We start from the raw sequence: 19,914 nt of genomic DNA, 5'->3' as shown, positions 1-19,914 counted from the left end.
AAGGACTTTTTAAAAGTTACATCAAATTGGTTGGCCCTTAATGTAACAGTGAAACAGAGGAAATAGAGGAATAAAATAATGTAGAGATTTAGATTATTTTCTTTTAAAAGCTGATATTCTCCATGAGAAGTGGTCTGTTGATCTAGTATTTAAAAAAACATTCAATATAGTATAGCATACATGGGACATATCAAGTAGTAGCATGCTGATCATGACTCTCAATCTGATAATCAAGTTCTGATCTTGACTCTCAATCTGATAATTAAGTTCTGATCTTGTCTCTCAATCTGATAATCAAGTTCTGATCTTGTCTCTCAATCTGATAATCAAGTTCTGATCTTGACTCTCAATCTGATAATTAAGTTCTGATCTTGACTCCCAATCTGATAATCAAGTTCTGATCTTGTCTCTCAATCTGATAATCAAGTTCTGATCTTTCTTGACTCTCAATCTGATAATCAAGTTCTGATCTTGTCTCTCAATCTGATAATCAAGTTCTGATCTTGACTCCCAATCTGATAATCAATATCTGATCTTGTCTCTCAATCTGATAATCAAGTTCTGATCTTGTCTCTCAATCTGATAATTAAGTTCTGATCTTGACTCTCAATCTGATAATCAAGTTCTGATCTTGATAATCTGAATTTTTTTTACAGGAAGCCTTTCCTAAGTTGCAAAGCAATGATTAATAGCTATCATCATTTAAGATGTAGCCATAGCTATTATCATTGAAGATGTAGCCATAGCTATCATCATTTAAGATGTAGCTATAGCTATCATCATTTATCATGTAGCCACACTTGAAGGCTTGATTGTTGTGCTTTGATTTACATATGTACTCTTCATCATCTGTCTTTAAGGTAAACATTACCTTTTTTTTTCATTTCCCAGGTTGACAGCATTTGTTATACGAAGCTTTGCTCAAGCCTCTAAATTTATTTCAGTAGACAACAATGTCCTGGAAACTGGTATTGAGTTCCTTAAATCCTGCCAGGACAGAACAGGAAAATTCATAGAAAGAGGACAGGTTTTTCATTCAGATATGCAGGTAGAGTCCTACTTTCCTTACCTTGTGTCTTGTTAGTGTGTGATTTTTATCATCTCCCAGATAAACAATTAACTCTTAAGTTACTTATACAAAAAACACAACCTAACACAACACTCAGGGAGACCTAAAGATAAATGGAGCACATTTCATTGCATATGTTAGAGCACTTTTTCTTTCTTCCAGAGCATGAAACTGGTTGCTTGAATCAGCCACAAATATTTGTGTGTTTGTGTGTTTCAAAAGATGTAAAAATTATAAGAACACTAGTTTCTCTGAATACAATGGTTTAGTGTAATAACAAATATTGAAAGAACTGTAGTTTATTTACACTAAAACCACTAATAACTTGCTGACCATAAATTATTTTTCCCTTTTTTCATATTTATTTTTCTAGAAATTTCCAGAATGATGTAGTATTTTCAAGACTGTTATTTTTTTATTTGAAAAATTCTCATGTTTGGCTAGTGACATTAGCATTGCCTTGCATTACATGTTGTGTATTTAATAATATATAACGTTAAAATATAATACGATTCTTTGTTCTATCTTACTAGTCAGGTACTGGCTCTGGTGATGGGCTGACTGTCTATGTATTGATCAGTATGTTGGAGGCATCTCAAGCCTTAGGGGAGGTAAGGAAGCCTTGTAGATTCTTGCAATCCAAGTAGAGGTTGGGCAGGAGTCATAACCTTGAAACTAATAACCTTGAAACTACAACTACTGATACTAGTACCTTAAGGTCTCATCAAATCTAGATATATATTGTGTTCAAATTACTACTTCCCAAGACATTTTCTTCTGTTGGACTCCTTTCTGATGTCACTGGCTGGGACGTAGCAAGCTGCATGAAAATACTGGTAGAGGTATGTGTAGACTAGAGGCTCAAGGTTATGACTCCTGCCAAGTTTCTACTCCAGAACGTGACAGTGATATTTTTGTAAATGCCAGTGATTTTGTGACGGAAGTCCTTTACATACATGTCTCACTGGTTGGCTGAATGTTGTGTGACCAGCTGGTACAGGGCATTCCAACGGCTTCAACTTGTCGCCAAGGTGTAAATGTCCATGTAACAACAGAAAGCAAAGTCAAGTTTTAAAAAGCTGCCATGCCATTCCACAAGTCATCTTTCTCAGTGACCCTTCCCTGTCATGGCAGTCCTTCCACAGTGCATGGCAGTCACATAAGATAATTTTATTGATCCAATCAAATGGAAATTCAGTTTGACTACAATTGACAATCTCAGCGTAACTACTGTACAATAACAATATAGATGCAAATACGAACAACATTCACACACGAAACACATACGCACTCACAACCAGCGCTTTATGAATTAGACTTCTATGTACTTCTCGATGACGACAGATGATCTTGTAACACTCTGATTGAAAGTGGGATGACAGAGTTTTTAAATCTTTCTGTTTAAGTCCTAATGGAATGGAAATGACCACTTCATTAAGATCTGATGTAACTGTGGTTTAATGGGTGCAGGTTATCTTTAAGAATCATGAGTGTTTTGGAAATACATCTTTCATGGAAAAGCTGTTCAAGAGATGGTAGCTGTGTTCGAATGATATACGATGCTTTATTAATTTAATAATAGGAATATGAAGAAATTACCCATGGTGCTTGACATCTGGCTGCATCATATAGTAGGTCCAGGAAAGTAAAGTAGATCTCCTACAACCCAGTAATGGTCACATACTTTCAGGAACCTTCTGACAGGACTAGGGAGAAATAGTTCTTTGGTCCATGCCTGTCTGCTGAGAGAAATCCTTCCCAAGTCCATGCTGCGCTATTGACCAAAGATGACTGCATCATGTTTATGTTATGTGTTTGGTTAATTCTGTGTGTTTACACATTAATCTTTTAATCTTTTTTTCATGTTTACACATTAATCTTTTTTCCATCTCCACAGACCGGCTCTCTCTCTTTTAAAAATCAGATTGATCTAGCTCTGAACTACATTAGAAGAAATCAAGACCCAGAAAAACTTAAACAGGAGAAGCAAATATATTTAGCCGCCATTACTGCCTACAGTCTGTCCCTGGTCAGCAACAAGGATAAGGACATTCTACAACTTATTGAGCAACTACTAGTGGTCATCAAAGGTTAGACTGCAAAAAGACATATATAGCTTTAGTTAAGGTCTGCCTTCAAGTCTGAAGATTAAAGATGTGCAGCATTTTATATGGCTGTGCATACCTAGCTGTGACCTACATATATTGCCCCATCTAACAGACAAAACAAATGTTACATAACACCCAGAGGCTAAATGTATTTCAGCTCTGTAAACATTCATTTACTCAAGAAAGTTGTAACAGCCTGAATTTTTACATTGGCTGCTCCACTTACAATTGAATCTTGGCCTCCTTCAGTTGTAAACAACAAACACTTTTTCATATGACTGTGGAACCCTATTTTGAACTTGAATCTATAATCAATATTATTTCTAGCTTCCTCTTGCCTTCAGTTTACAAGTTCTTATCATAAGACAGTGAAACCCTCCACAACAAATGAGTATTGAGTATAAACAATCTCTCTGTATATAATTTTTATAATTGTGTGGATAAGGTTTATCTATATTGATCATGTTTTATGTTGACAGAACTACAGGTGCCATGGTCCAAAGTGGACGCTCAAGATATTAAAACTCTTCAAAGTAAACAGGCCGCAGGTGACGTGGGCCCCCCATATATAGTCAAAGCTCAAGCCACCAGAGATTTAGAGATTGGGGCCTACGTCCTGCTGACCCTCACACGTATAGAGAATTTAGCTGAAGGTCTAGAACTGATGAAGTGGCTACAGTCTCAACAAAATAGCAAAGGTGGATTCTATAGTACACAGGTCAGTGAGCTAGACACTGATATATGTATATTGACAACTGTTTAGAGTTTTATTAGAGGTCAAAGTTAAAAAGCGTACTTGGCTTCTGAACTGAAATAATGGGTTGTTTGTTGTTTATCTTTGAAAATGAAGCACAAACACAATTTTTTCCTTATCGTGAGTAGAAAATATTTTCTGGTCTTCAGTTAAAAATAAAGTCTACATCTGTAAACTTGAAAATGATGGCAATTGAAATCAAGTATAGAGAAACCTTGTTCATTAGTATGATACAAAATTGTTTGTTTGTGTAGTCTCAGAATCTTTGGGAAAAAGAAAGAGGCTAATGTTAGTGTCAGTGATTGATTGATATAATACTGTCAGTGATTGATAGATATAATACTGTCAGTGATTGATTGATATAATACTGTCAGTGATTAAAAGTATTTATTTAATTAGACAAAAATTCAGTTTAAAAGCCAATATATTTATGGATCATTAATGCTCTAACTATGATATAGGTTATAATTATGTGATTAGCAAAGTTATGACAGATTTCAACTAGAGACTTGTTTGGCTCTGGAAATATAAGTAGTTCAGGGATTCTAGTTTGAGTTGTTTCAGGTTTTTTTTTAAACATTTTCTATGTTTTCATTTATCTCTTCTGTTTACAAAAGCAAAACTAGATCTTAATGAACACAAAAGTTAAATTTCTCAAACATTTTTCTAAGGAAATTAGTTCTACAGGTGACCTGTTGACTTTTTCAATTGTTTCTTTTCCAATAGGATACAATCATGGTTTTACAAGCTCTGTCAGAATTCGGGTCCAAATTTAGACCAGGAGAAGTATCCTCTCAGCTTCAAGTGACACATCCTGTTAATTTGGCCTTTACATTGTCAGGCTCAAGAGCGTTACTGCTACAGACTGCGACGGTAATGACTGCCATGTTCTCCCTATAAACAAAGCCCTATCGAAACCATTCTGGCGCGGTGTGGGGTAATAAGGTTTCATTGGGTAGACTGTCCTACCCTACTTGCACTCGCCCCTATAAAAACGTTAACGGATCGGTGTGGGATTTTAGTTATTGGGCCGTTAACGTCTTTCCGCTTTCATGTTGGTGTGGGATTTCCCCAATCACGCCAGAACCAACAGCTGCTACACTGAATGAGTCTATGAAACCAGTTTATCTGATATAGATCTAATTGTATTGACTGCCATGTTCTGTTACACTGAATGAGTCTATGAAACCAGTTTATCTGATATAGATCTAATTGTATTGACTGCCATGTTCTGTTACACTGAATGAGTCTATGAAACCAGTTTATCTGATATAGATCTAATTGTATTGACTGCCATGTTCTGTTACACTGAATGAGTCTATGAAACCAGTTTATCTGATATAGATCTAATTGTATTGACTGCCATGTTCTGTTACACTGAATAAGTCTATGAAACCAATTTATCTGATATAGATCTAATTGTATTGACTGCCATGTTCTGTTACACTGAATGAGTCTATGAAACCAATTTATCTGATATAGATCTAATTGTATTGACTGCCATGTTCTGTTACACTGAATGAGTCTATGAAACCAGTTTATCTGATATAGATCTAATTGTATTGACTGCCATGTTCTGTTACACTGAATGAGTCTATAAAACCAGTTTATCTGATATAGATCTAATTGTATTGACTGCCATGTTCTGTTACACTGAATGAGTCTATAAAACCAGTTTATCTTATATAGATCAAATTGTGTTATAATCAAAGCTTCATGGGCACTGTGATTTCACATTGAAAGAAATAGAATAACTAATAATAATGATGGGATAATAAGTTCTGAGGATTCATTGAGATTAGTTTCTTTGTTACATGAGGCAAAACTGGTCTTTTATAGCAATTTCTGTGATATGGAAAGTATTTCTTTCTGAGCTACAAGGCAAGCAACCCTGGATTGACTATTAATACAAGTGAATAGATGCATAATTTTAGGTGTCAGGTTAGCAGAATAAGCCAATTAAAGATGAATACAACTGAATATTAATATTTGTTTCTTATTGTCCATCTCCTTTGTTTATTATGGAATTCTTGTTTGCTCCACAGCTTCCATGGGATACAACAAAAGTCAATGTGACACTGACTGGTGGGACCAACTCTTTGGCTGTAGTCAAAGTGAGTCAAAAACAGTTAGTCCTTTGTACATTGATCAGTAGATAAAACTTTCAAAGTAGCTGAATTGGTATGACAAAGTAGAAAACACCAAACTGTGGGAGATGGGTGAACAGAGAAATATAGAGATGCAGATCTTAGAGAGAAAGTGGAGATGGATTGGTCACACCCTTAGACATATACCAACAACATAGCTAGGCAGGTCTTAGAGTGGAACCCCCAGGGAACAAGACATGAAGAAAGACCAAAAAGAGCATGGTGATGCAGATGAAGCCTAGAGGACAGGAAAGAGCTGGGAAGCCATTAAAAAACTAGCAAGAGACCATGGAGAGTGGCATGATTTTACTGAGGCCCTATGTTCCACGAGGAACAAGAGACTGTGGAGAATGGCGTGATTTTACTGAGGGCCTATGTTCCATGAGGAACAAGAGACCATGGAGAGGTGTGATTTTACTGCGGGCCTATGTTCCATGAGGAACAAGAGACCGTGAAGAGTGGCATGATTTTACTGAAGCCCTATGTTCCATGAGGACACAAAGTAAAGATGATGATGATGAAGTGGAGCATTAAATTATATTTTTTGCTTACATAATTGATACAAATGTTGGTTATATTACTTGGTGGAATTCATTCTTGAGGTTTCATCAGAACTTTTTCTTTACTTTCAAATGTATCACATTTATAAAAGTACTTATGACAATGTAGTAAAGTTGTTAATTCTTCATTATCATCAAAATGTTGATGACAGCTTTCATGCTTTCACTTTGTAGAGAGTTTAAAATATCCATAACTAGCTCAAATATCCAGTGTTCAGATATATGTCACACCTTTTCAAGTTGTTTCTGATTTGTTCACTTTGATCTTCATGCTATAAAATCAGTAATTTAGAGTCCCACTTAAGTTGGCAGCTGGGCTTTCTAACATACTGTATGGCCTTTATCCAAATTTTGGAGCACTCAATCCAAATTTCTTTTGAGATAGAACAAATGGTTAACTAGCTATTTCAACCCTGAGGGTGGTAAACAGACTCTCCTATGGCCTCTGCAAAAGATCCAAGAAATTATTCTACCAAGTATCATCAAGATTGCTTATAGAGTTCATTCATTTCTATAGAAGACAAACTGAACAGACAGTTATCTTACAAGTTCCATTACATATATTAGATTAGCATTATATATATTAGATTAGCATTATATATATATTAGATTAGCATTATATATATATATATATATATATATGATTAGCATTATATATATTAGATTAGCATTCCTCCACAACTGATATTCAAGTAAATCAGGTGCTTAATATAAGTAGGCTTGGTCTACTGAAGTTTTATTCTCAAAACATGTTTGTTTCTAAAATGTTTGGCACGTTCCGGATGTTCCTTCAGGTTCTGAAGATAATTACATCCTAGCTCAAACCTCCTGCAGGAGGACGGGGAGCTCATTGGGCAGGGTTTGAACTCGGGGGTGATTGAGATCACCGAACAAAAGTCTAGAGAGCATACCACATGACTTTATCTTTGATAATGTTTCTCAGTTTGCCCCTTAAGAAAAATGTGTCACTTTAAGCTGACCCCAAAAGAAACAATGTGTATCTTTAACATTTACCTTACAAGACAAAAATGTGTACCTTTAACATTTATTTTACGAGACAAAAATGTGTAGCTTTAACATTTACCTTACGAGACAAAAATGTGTACCTTTAAAGTTTGCCCCATGAGTAAATCTGGCATTCTTGTGTGTTCAACTTCTAGCATCTGTAAACATTCATGGCTTCTAGCATCTGTAAACATTCACAACTTCTAGCATTAGTAAACATTCACAACCTTTTAGCACCAGTAAACATTCACAGCTTCTAGCATCAGTAAACACTCACAACTTCTAGCACCAGTAAACATTCCCAATTTCTAGCATCAGTGAACATTCACAACTTCTAGCATCAGTAAACATTCCCAATTTCTAGCATCAGTGAACATTCACAACTTCTAGCATCAGTAAACATTCCCAATTTCTAGCATCAGTGAACATTCACAACTTCTAGCATCTGTAAACATTCATGGCTTCTAGCATCAGTAAACATTCCCAATTTCTAGCATCAGTGAACATTTACAACTTCTAGCATCAGTGAACATTCACAACTGCTAGCACCAGTAAACACTCACAACTTCTAGCATCAGTAAACATTCCCAATTTCTAGCACCAGTGAACATTCCCAATTTCTAGCATCAGTAAACATTCCCAATTTCTAGCATCAGTGAACATTCACAACTTCTAGCATCAGTGAACATTCACAACTGCTAGCACCAGTAAACACTCACAACTTCTAGCATCAGTAAACATTCCCAATTTCTAGCATCAGTGAACATTCACAACTTCTAGCATCAGTAAACATTCCCAATTTCTAGCATCAGTGAACATTCACAACTTCTAGCATCAGTAAACATTCCCAATTTCTAGCATCAGTGAACATTCACAACTTCTAGCATCTGTAAACATTCATGGCTTCTAGCATCAGTAAACATTCCCAATTTCTAGCATCAGTGAACATTCACAACTTCTAGCATCAGTGAACATTCACAACTGCTAGCACCAGTAAACACTCACAACTTCTAGCATCAGTAAACATTCCCAATTTCTAGCACCAGTAAACACTCACAACTTCTAGCATCAGTGAACATCACAACTTCTAGCACCAGTAAACATTCCCAACTTCTAGCATCAGTGAACATCACAACTTCTAGCACCAGTAAACACAACTTCTAGCATCAGTAAACACTCACAACTTCTAGCACCAGTAAACACAACTTCTAGCACCAGTAAACACTCACAACTTCTAGCATCAGTGAACATCACAACTTCTAGCACCAGTAAACACAACTTCTAGCATCAGTAAACATTCCCAACTTCTAGCATCAGTAAACATTCACAACTTCTAGCATCAGTAAACATTCACAACTTCTAGCATCAGTAAACATTTTTGTGTGTCCCACTTCTAGCACCAGTAAACATTCTTGTGTGTCCCACTTCTAGCATCAGTAAACATTCACTGTTTTGTTGATGTATCAGGTGGTGTATACTTACTATACCTTCGCTGGAGATGATGACCAGGTCCCAACAGAGACCTTGCTGTTTTTGGAGACCAAGTCCATAAGACTGGGCAATGGCATGCATAAGGTGGAGGCTTGTGTTAAAAGGTAATCTGAGTCTGAAGATAGATTTATATTACTTAAGCAATACTTTCAAACTAAACTAGAAAATTCTTTTGTTAAAAAAAAAATTCTAAAAGTGCCACCAGAGATCTTTTGGCAAAGACTAATTTTAGTTTGAACAGTCACACCAAAACATATATTGTCATTTCTTCCAATTTGAAATTATGACTTTATTTTCATGTTTAACACCCAGTCTCTCAAGTACCATGGAATATTTATTGATTAAAATTTTTAATTCAACCCATAAGTTTGTGTAAACTTCTGGGATGGATGGTACCTGCACAAGGATCTCAAAAATGGCTTTAAACTCTAGTTTGACTGTTATAATTTGTCAAAGTATAAAAAGAAATAAACATTTATCTTGAATGAGCTAAAAGTCTTCAAGTTTAATAAATTAATGTTCAGGAACATTTTGTGAATCTTCTTCTTAGTCTAGATCTAAAAGCCTATCATTGGAATAAAGTGTAGTAGATTTATACCTTTGCTTACCTTTGGTTTTTTTTTTCTCGGGGGATAGAGGGAGGAGGTACAAAATGTTCCATTTTTTTTTAAATCTAATATTCAATATTGAGAGAAAAAGAATCCCTCTATAAGTTGTATAAAGGAGGTATAGTCTTTTTAAAAAAAAAAATATTTTTTATGTTTTTTTTTGTTCAATATTTAGTTCCCAGTGTCTGAAGTACCATGGAATTTTTATTTATTTTGATGTTTAGTTCCAAGTCTCTGAAGTACAAAGGAATGTTTGTGACTACCATGGCACTGCCATCTGGAGAGAAGCCAGCAGATGACCAGTCCACAATACTGGCTAGCAACCCCATGGCATCTAGAGTTGAGGCTGATGAAAAATTTATTCATTTTTACATTGATAAGGTCAGTAGTCACAGATCATGTCTTCAATCATACTAAGACAACCTAAAGTTTTTATTATGTAATTATTTACATTGTTTTTTGTCTTTTAAAAAAATTCTTTAATTTATTCATTATAATAATAGTAATATAAATAATAATAATAATCTTTATCCATAAGGAAATGTCTTAATTTTTTGTTAGTATATGAATCTTTTAGCTTAACATTTTAAAATAGATATAAGAATAAAATACTTATTTGAATATTTATATAGCTGATAATTCCATTAACATTGTGCATGACTTAGCTCTTTATCTCTGTAATTATTTTCCCATGTTCTGACAGAAAAGTTAATTTTTTCACATTTGTACATTCTACCCTGTTATGATAATACTTCAATAACATCTTTGTTTGAAATCAGAAAACGTTACTTTTGTTATAGAATTTTAGGAGAATGCATGCTCTTTTTATAAAACACAAAAATTAAAGTTTATAAAATAAAAAATTAATTAAATTTAATGGGGTCAAATCAACCATGAAATGGTTAATTGGGAGAGAAAGAGTTAAGAAGTCAAATTAATACACATTTATTTAAGTTTTATTTGAGCAGTGAAGGAAAAAAATAAATAAAATGACGCCAGCTGATTATTTGCTTCTCTGCGTCTCTCCCCAGGCTCCTTCCAATGAAGGTTATTGTTTGACTGCCAACGTGGAGCCCCATTTAGAGTTTGAAGTTCAGAAACCTGGCTTTGCTCAATTTTATACTTACTATGATCCAGGTGAGAACATTTTGAGTCGATTCTATTAGCATTTCTATCAGACACAAGACGAATATGACCCGCGGCCTGCTGGCCTGCCCAAGTCTGGGTATTACTGATCTACTGGATTGGATTTAGATCTATATAAAAAAATGGAGAATGTTCACTTCACATTTGCCATGGAAATAAAAGTAGTGTGAAAATGGGTTTACCCATATCAAATTTTATCTTATATTAAATATACTATATTATATACTATATTACTATATCAAATATAAAATACTATGAAAACGGGCTTACAGGATTTATTAAAAAGATTCGTTCTTTAGTAGAGATACGGTCAGGTACTTTTTGTCTATTTTCACTGCCCTTCAGTTGGGGTTGGACATTAAGCATATGCACTACGGTTACCGCCATGATCTAAGGAACATTTATGCCAAGTTTGATCAAGATTGGTTGTTCAGTTTTGATTTTTATTCAGGACATACATACATAATAATAATAAGACTTGTCTTCGAGTCTGAAGATCAATGAGGAGTGCAGTATTTCCCGTAGCTACGCAGCGCTAGCTGTGACCTACATATTTTGCCTACATACATACACCTTATTTTCTGCTTGATATTATAGTCAGATACAGAAAGAAGTGATCAAAGACTTACATTGCTTGTGATTCTTGGTTTCTAAAGGAAAGTCCCTGTCCCTCATTTGTATTGCTAGTCTAAGAGTACATTATAAAGTACAGCCTTATGACATTCAGTAAATAAATGTTTGCAATGTACAATCAATTTCTTTTTCTTTTCAGACAATGTTGCGGAGGTGCCTCTTTCACTGACATGTCACAATTGTGACACAGACACGGCTGTAATGGTGAACATGGCCAGCGTCCTGCTGACTACTGTTGTTTGTTTGCTGGCCAGCTTGTTGGCCTGCATGTAAATAATTTTTTTTTTTAATGTTGCTAAGGAGCGTTTTTTTTTTCCTAAAGGTGGCATCAATCAGTGCAAATACGAATGTTCATAATTTGTCATAGCTTTAATAAACTACAGCTTCTTTCCTCTTTAACAAAAAAAGTTGTTTTTTTTTTATTTTTATATTGAAACACATTTTTATATTGTGTTGGACAATTCTGAGCAGCCAAAATGTGTATTTTTTTAATGAAATGTTAGCAATGACTTAAATTTGTTCAAGTGCTGTGCTATCATGAACTGTGTTATGAATTGCTGTTATTGCAATATTTTTTTGTTATCTATTTTGTCAAGTTTTTATTTGCTTACACTGTGATGTGAATTCTTTGACTTGTTGTTATGTAATGTCAAGTATAATTGGATTGTTGTTTTCATTCAGCAAGAGTTCTTGTTCTTGTTGTTGAAAAAAAAAAGTGTTTTGTTTTGTTGAATTTTATATTTTTTATAATGGGCTGAACTTTTTGAAGTTGCACTTTTTATATTCTAGAAATAGTATTTTTTCCATAACCTGATTTGTTTATCTCTTTATAAAAAACATTGCTAGAAACAGGTTGATGAGCTTACAGCTGAATTGTATATAGTCCTAGCAACATGTGAGCAGCCTAGGAAAAAACAATGCAACCTTTGACAGTTTTATGGCAGACACCTATAGAGTAGCTGCACTTTTTACTTTTAACATTTTTATATATTTATAAAAGAAATTCTATTTCTTTCTATGTACATGTTGCTCAGGACTTGTGTGAATTTTGTTTTTTTCTTTCTTTTGTTTATCATTTTGAATTAGCCTGTTGATTTTTTGTCCTCACAGTTGGGGAAATATTGAAAACACTTTTCTTTAACTCCAAACTCTTTTCTGACCATGTTTTTTTTTTATTTGATTGAATTATTTATAAAGCAAATTATATTCTTTTAATGAGATCCTTCTATATATATCATTGTGTTGTAGACAGTTTTAGTATCTGGTGTAAAAATACAATGTTGCACAGGAAGTAAACACTGACTCCAGATTTTTAATTTACCAGTACCAGAATTGTGAATAACTTGTTAGCATTATCTCAAGACTTGAAGCTTAAGTTTTTACATAGATTTGTAAGGAAAGAAATAAGGGATTAAAATTGTATCAAAACAGCTAAAAAAGAGTTTGTCCCCTGTGCAGAAAGATGATGGCTGGTGCAACTTAAGAACTGGGGTGTTGAGAATGTTGTCCTTAAAACTCCCCTGCAGAAAGATGATGGTTGGTGCAACTTAAGAACTGGGGTGTTGAGAATCTTGTCCTTAGAACTCCCCTGCTGAAAGATGATGGTTGGTGCAACTTAAGAACTGGAGTGTTGAGAATCTTGTCCTTAGAACTCCCCTGCAGAAAGATGATGGTTGGTGCAACTTAAGAACTGGAGTGTTGAGAATGTTGTACTTAGAACTCCCTTAGTATTTAAAGTTTAAAAAAATATACAAATTTGATTTCACCCAAAGAAATAAATTGTACTGTAAACAAACAAGTAAAACAAAAATTATACCATGTCAGTGTGTACAACTTTTAACATCACCAAGTAAATGTATTTTGTGGAAGGTCACTACAAATAGGCCTACTGAGCCTTGCACTGGACACCTCTGGTTGAAACTTGCAACACAGTAGTTGACTCTACTTAACACTTGTAGATGCTGCCTTTTTAAATAAGGAATGGAGCGATTCTTTTTGTTTTTCAATTGCTTGCGTATAGCGCATCTTTTATGTTTATAGCATACTCACTGCAATCTCTTTTACATGCTTGGTCCAAACTCTTTTGTGGACCAGTTGGGGGAGGTGGTATCTGGGAGAAGGTTTTCTGCTGCCTTTAGGTGTTCAGCAAAGCTCAACCTCGAGCCCAACTGATAGGTAGCCAAGCTCTCAGACACAGCCCACTTGGTTACTTCAAGTCATATCAACTTAATATATATAAAGTTTTCTTCGAGTGCAGTATTTTACATGTAGATGTAACCCATTTATTTTGTCACATGATACAAGGACAAAACTACTAAGGCTGATATGCACATTCAATTCCGTTGTCTGCCGGTGGTCGATTTGACGTCTATCCTTGCCTTCGACAGTAGCTTCCCCTTTGATATCTAATATGTGGAGCCTAGACCGCAGCTCACCCAGACAGCTGTGCAACTGTGGACATTTGAGCTCTCATAAGGAGCAGTTCAAAGCATACTAGTGAACGAACCCAGCTAAGTCAAAATTGAATTAAAACAAGGCTTTCTTTTATCTTCAATCTGACCCGTCTCTTAAATCGTTACTGCATGTTTCCGGCACTCAGACGTTATGATCTGTGATTTGATTTTTTACATTTACAGACATATTTGTGAACGCTAAAAGAGCGTTTTCGCTGATTCACACTTTGAGTGGACAAGAAACTAATTTTTTGATTGCATCAGTTAGGGCAGGACACTCCTCTCCCTAAAAGATCTACAGTTTGAAGTTAATGTGCCTGGAGCTCCAGGCCAATATTATGGCACTGCAAAAGTCGCTTCATCTCAGAAATGTTCTTACTAAGATTTACAGCCTATGACTTACTGGTATGCTTTATCAAAAAACATTGGTAGACTTTTTTTACAAATAACAATTTTACTTTGGCTTGTTTTGTCCTTTTTTTAAAAAGCCGTGCCCTCCTTTTTGTCCTCTTTTTTGAAAGTGTGTCCTCTTTTTAAAGCTGTGTCCTCCTTTGTGTCATGTTTTATAAAGCTGTGTCCTTTTTTTTTAAAGATGTGACTTCCTTTTTATTCAATTTTTTTACGCTTGGTCTTTAAGCTGTGTCCTCTTTTTTAAAGCAGTTTCCTCCTTTTGTCCTCTTTTTTAAAGTTATATCCCCCTTTTTTGTCCTCTTCTGAGAATTGCAGGTGTCTGGTAACTGTAAATTTACATGAAGATAAAAGAACATGTCCAGTCCCCAGGCGTCTATATAACATGTTAGTCTAAGTTTATCTGTGTTTTTTATTTTAGTACTTTAGGTTTCCACTTGATTTACTTTAAAAAAAAATAAACCTGTTTAAACCAGACGTTAATTAGAAAAAAAAAAACAAAGTCTGAACCACTCCCTGACCCATATAAATCATGTTCTGCATAACCGAACTGTAAATCAGCCCTCCACCACCCCGTTCCATTTGCTCTCTCTATTAAGTGCACCACGTCACTGTCAGGCCAGAAATCATCTGTGTATCCAGAAGATTGGAGGTGCCCTAAATCTTATATTTCCTGACTAGAAGAAACAAGTGAATATTATTGGAAAGAGGCTTGTCACGCCAAATTATCGACCTGCTACCTTGGGAAAAAAAAAGTGCTTTTTCATTGTAAAGTGTCCATAAAAAATAAAAATGAGACGAACCTGGGCCCTATTATGACTCTTTGACCACTTGAAAGGATTATCTCTCCCAGATTTTATACAGTTTGAATGTATTGCTTCACGTCAGTGATACGTAAACTTCTGGATTCCAATGGATACCTGACATGAGTTGGGAAAAGCAAAGGTCGTGGTGCTGGCCACATGACACCCTCTTTAACCGTGGGTCATAAAAACTGTTGACCTTTTATATCATCTCCTATAGATCGCGACGTCTGAAAAGGACTTAACTTTTTTTTTTTTCATTTTGGGATTTTCACGCATTTTTACATCAGTTCTACATTTTTATTTCAGCAATAAAACTGTACAATAGAAAAAGGAAAGGAAGCTGTATATATATATAATTTAATTTTTAGATCTAGATCTAGTAATTGAACATCAAAAACAAGAGTACTCTCGTCTCCTAATTATTATTTTGCAATTTTTAGATACATAATCTAGAAAGGATCTAGGTAACCAATCTATTTAAATGTACTTAAGATGATTAAAATCAACAGAATGAATCATTTCGATCTAGGATATTTAAAACATTATTGAAACAGGAAATGGCTTTGTTTCATATATTAGCGTGAATATATAGTTATGTGATTGAAATAGCCCATTCTAAAGAAAATCATAGAAATGATTTTGTATTATTTCTAAACTTTGAAAACTAAAGATCATTACTTTTCTAAGAAAAAAATTGATTTGGGCGACTTCCATTAGAGCTTGAAAAGAGTTACATACATAAAAATCTCTCTATATATATATAGGTATATGAATCGATCAATCGCGGATACGAATTTGTTTCCGGTTTCCAGTTTTAGATATATTATACAAGTCTATGTGCTAGAGTTTTCCATGTCCAGTCTAGATATAATATATAGGTCTGTGGATATTATTGTGTCTTCTAACGAAAAAGTTTAGATTTTTGTTCTGCACAACATTCTATACCAAACAGTTTAAAATATCCGACATAAATATCCGACGTACATGAAAATCACCAATTGACTAGGACACAACATGGCCTAAAATTTGCCGATGATTTTTCGTATGGCTCGCTTTTCTTCTAGAGCTGTGGTCTTCCCAACAGTCTACATCGATGTCCACTGAACGAAGTCCCGTTTGAATGCATCCAAATGTCGGAGTAACCATATATTCTTGTGCGAGTTGTCCACCATTTCATTCTGATAATCAAGACAACAATAGACTTTTAAAACAACAACATAGAAACAAAACAAAGCTTATACGAATGTGTATCTTTAGTTAGGATTAGTCATGTAATTTAATTTCACTACGCTATGATCCTATCACTTACCTGGACCAGGTGGGAACATTGGGGGGGGGGGGCAGGGGAGAGAAAGAAGGCGATATCTGGGTGGATTTTAACGTAATGGTTTTTTTTTAAAGCATTTACAAAAAAAAAATAAGGGGTTGAGAGGCCTGAATTAGAACTCGTGGCTCACTCCTCCTCGGGTCGACGTTACTAACCACCCTGCTAGTGAGGTACTTATGACTAGAGAAGATTGTATAGTTGTATATTGTTTGTTTCAGTCTATAAAGGGGACTAATTCAGCTTATACCACCACTTCAGTCAGGTCCAATTTCTTTCCCTTGTTCGAGATACCAAACAAAATTATTAATAACCAATTGTTTGTTTTTTTTAAATTGATTCTTGTGTTGTCATGTTAAAGAAATAAGTGTGCAAAATTTCAGCTTGACAGAGATTGGTTGTGGGAGAAATAACGTGTACAAACTTTTTACCAGACAGACAGACAGACAGAGTGAGTTGATACAAGCTTTGTAAAAAGGGAGAAATCAAAGATAAATTATTTGGCTGTGAGGTCTAATTAAGTCGAATCGGGTTGCTAAACAGTCTGCAGCAGTTTGAGAACTTCCTATTTGATGACCCCAACATATGTGTTTGTAAGTTCCATGGGTACATTCGAACTAACCCAATTTGTAAACTTTTCCTTGGATACTACGAGGGCAGACAGTCTAGAGCAAGGGTTCTTAACCTGTGGGTCACGACCCCCTTGGGGGTCGATTGACCATTTACCAGGGGTCGCCTAAGACCATCGAAAATATGGATTGTTATTGCCTTTTCTTCTATTGCTGTATGTGTGTGTGGGGGGGGGGGGGGTCACGGCAGAGTTGGGAATTGTAAAATGGGAACACCGAGCTTAAAAGGTTGAGAACCGCTGGTCTTGAGTCTACAATTTATTAACTCTATGCTCTTCACTTTGTAAAGTTTACAGCTAGTGCTAAGTCATAATCTCTAAAATGATGACAGCTCCTTCAGCCACTGAACGGATATTTTATGATCCATTGTATAGTTTAGACTACTCTCGAAACAAAATGTTATTTGACTCTTAATTTGCTGTGTGGTCACGTGTTAATGCCTCGTGCTTTTGAAGATTTACCCGTTCGCACTCTTTTAAGTTTAAGTTGGTTTTTTTTTTAAACCTTTTGAGACATGTCCTGTGTGTGGTAAAGGCCACGCGTATTCCTCCTATAAGTCCTATTGGCTTAAAACTACAACAAAACCATTAAAGAATAATGGTTAGGGTTACATGGGCCATCTGCTTCATAATAATAATAATTTTATTTATAAAGCGCTGTTAACAGACAAAATGTAGGCTCAAGGCGCTGCGATAACATTACTAGCATAAGCACGACAGCTAAAATCTTTTTTAAAAAGTTTTAAACAGATAGGTCTTAATGTTCTTCTTGAATGCAGTGTAGCATGTTGTCTGTCTGAGATCAATGGGGGGCGAGCTGCTAACCTTTGGTCCGTGCACAGAAAAAGCCCACAGACCGTAGCTTTTGAGGAAGAAACGTGGCACCACTAGAAGCGTTAAGTCCATTGCGCGCAGGGCTCTTTGAGGGACATGTGGAGTGATCAGTTCGCTAAGGTACAAGGGCATTTCTTTATGACAAAGTGTGGCCACCTTGTAGTTGATTTTCGTTTTCACATGAGCCAAGCAGATAAAAAAAGAACATTTCAGCACGAATATTAGTAGCTATGAAGAAACTGGAACAGACACAAAATTGAGCAGTGAGATTCATAAGAAACGAATATTCACATTTGACTAGAGTAACACCTTTAGTGAAATCACTAAATTTAGAAAGCCTCCAGGACAGGAGACTTAAAAGTAAAGTAGCAATTATACCTAAAACACTGAACCATAATCTTCAAATACAAAAACAAAATTTAATAAAATACTCTGAAAGACACAAAGATAAAGGCACATTCCTCGTCCCATATGCTAGGACAAATTTGTACAAATACTCCTTCCCTAGTGCTATTAGAGCATGGAATAGGTTGCCTGAGCTAGCCAGGAAAACCAGTGACTTGGCAGAATTTAAGTCATTGGTTAACATGCATGACTGAATGCATGACGCGTAGGACGTAATCATCATCTTTTTTGAAGTAACGTCTGTATTATATAAGATAAAACAAAAGGTAAAATATTTCTAATCGCAAAGAAATCTTATTATTAGTCTAGATCTATCTGGTATAAATTTTGTCACATGTACATTATGAGTGAGTCTGGTGTGAATGTACACTTTGGTTTCCTATAGTTATAATATTTTTTGTTTGGTGTAATGCACAAATTGTAAGACAAATTTCCTTACGGATAATAAAGATTATTATTATTATTACAAATACAATAACATGCCTGATCCGAACTAATTGTTACAACTACGTTTAATATAACCTTTGTTGTTGTTGTTTTTTTAAGTATATTTCATTTTTCTTATTCTCTAAATGTCTTTATTATTGAGTTCGTTTGGCCAGAGCCCAGAAAGTTATCATATCGCTATAAGTCTCATCTCACTCTTTATCCTTTTCGCCTTTTAAAAATATAACTAACTAGTCGACCGGCGGCGTAGCATACGCCGCTATTCTGCATCCTATGCGACCGCAGTGGGCCCTGCACTTTCATAAGACCCGCGCTAATTCTAGGTGTATAAATTATTAAATTAAACCATTTTATAATTTAAAAACAGATTTCCCGCGGCCTCCTATTGATTTACCAGGAGTTCCTGGAAATCTCCTGAAATTGCAAAATATACTGTCCTGGAAAGTCCTGGAAATATCCGGAAATTATAAAAATCTTTAGAAAACTCATACACATCTCCTGAAATATATAGACAAAAATTGTCATTTTGGGGTGTCATTCAATATGGAAAACGCTAATCCTACGCGCGATTAAAAAAAAACAGCATTATGCAATACCTGTAATTGTGGAATCTAGTGAAAGAATCTTCTCTCACCTCAAACTAATGAAAAATTACTTGAGGTCAACAATTCTCGAAGATAGATTGAAACATTTGGTAATTCTTGCTATTGAGCGTGATCTATGTAGGAAACAAAATTCTTATGATATACTGTATGACCTCGCTACACGCAAGGCTCGTGTAGTAATCCTGTGCGTAGTAAAGAATGAATAAAATGCAAAGAAGAATATATTTTCTAATACAATCTCTTAATTTTCACTTATTATCCGTATCCCTACCCAAACTGGGCCCCGCGAAATCCATTTCGCATTGGGCCCCACAATAGTTAAGTCCGGCCCTGCTATTTAGTGATGGTGGTATACTACTTGTTCTTCCCCACCCCTCTTTTTTTTTTCGCCTCTAAAATTACGTGGAGTAACTCTAGTCCGTCCGACTTGCAGAAATAAAAGAGTGATCTTTCCATTACTTGGTGTCTAAACTCTTGAGCCAT

General features: G+C 35.3%; 1 protein-coding gene across 11 annotated transcripts in view; it reads left to right on the top strand.

Annotated features, from left to right (window-relative positions):
• LOC106062566 (CD109 antigen-like) overlaps positions 1-13,334 on the top strand; it is a 104,325-nt gene extending 90,991 nt beyond the window's left edge. For all 11 annotated transcript variants that reach the window (XM_056034859.1, XM_056034868.1, XM_056034867.1 and 8 more), the window contains exons 27-36: positions 892-1,048; positions 1,603-1,680; positions 2,967-3,159; positions 3,657-3,895; positions 4,658-4,804; positions 5,977-6,045; positions 9,111-9,238; positions 9,967-10,123; positions 10,774-10,879; positions 11,661-13,334. In XM_056034859.1, the coding sequence (XP_055890834.1) occupies positions 892-1,048; positions 1,603-1,680; positions 2,967-3,159; positions 3,657-3,895; positions 4,658-4,804; positions 5,977-6,045; positions 9,111-9,238; positions 9,967-10,123; positions 10,774-10,879; positions 11,661-11,794 (1,408 nt within the window). In that variant the 3' untranslated portion in view covers positions 11,795-13,334. The remainder of the gene's footprint in view (positions 1-891; positions 1,049-1,602; positions 1,681-2,966; positions 3,160-3,656; positions 3,896-4,657; positions 4,805-5,976; positions 6,046-9,110; positions 9,239-9,966; positions 10,124-10,773; positions 10,880-11,660) is intronic.
• Positions 13,335-19,914: the final 6,580 nt, after the last annotated feature.

Source organism: Biomphalaria glabrata, chromosome 7 (genome assembly GCF_947242115.1).
Source record: "Biomphalaria glabrata chromosome 7, xgBioGlab47.1, whole genome shotgun sequence".
Taxonomy (NCBI): domain Eukaryota; kingdom Metazoa; phylum Mollusca; class Gastropoda; family Planorbidae; genus Biomphalaria; species Biomphalaria glabrata.
Note: the sequence above shows the minus strand (reverse complement) of the source record. Positions and strands in the feature narration are given on the sequence as shown.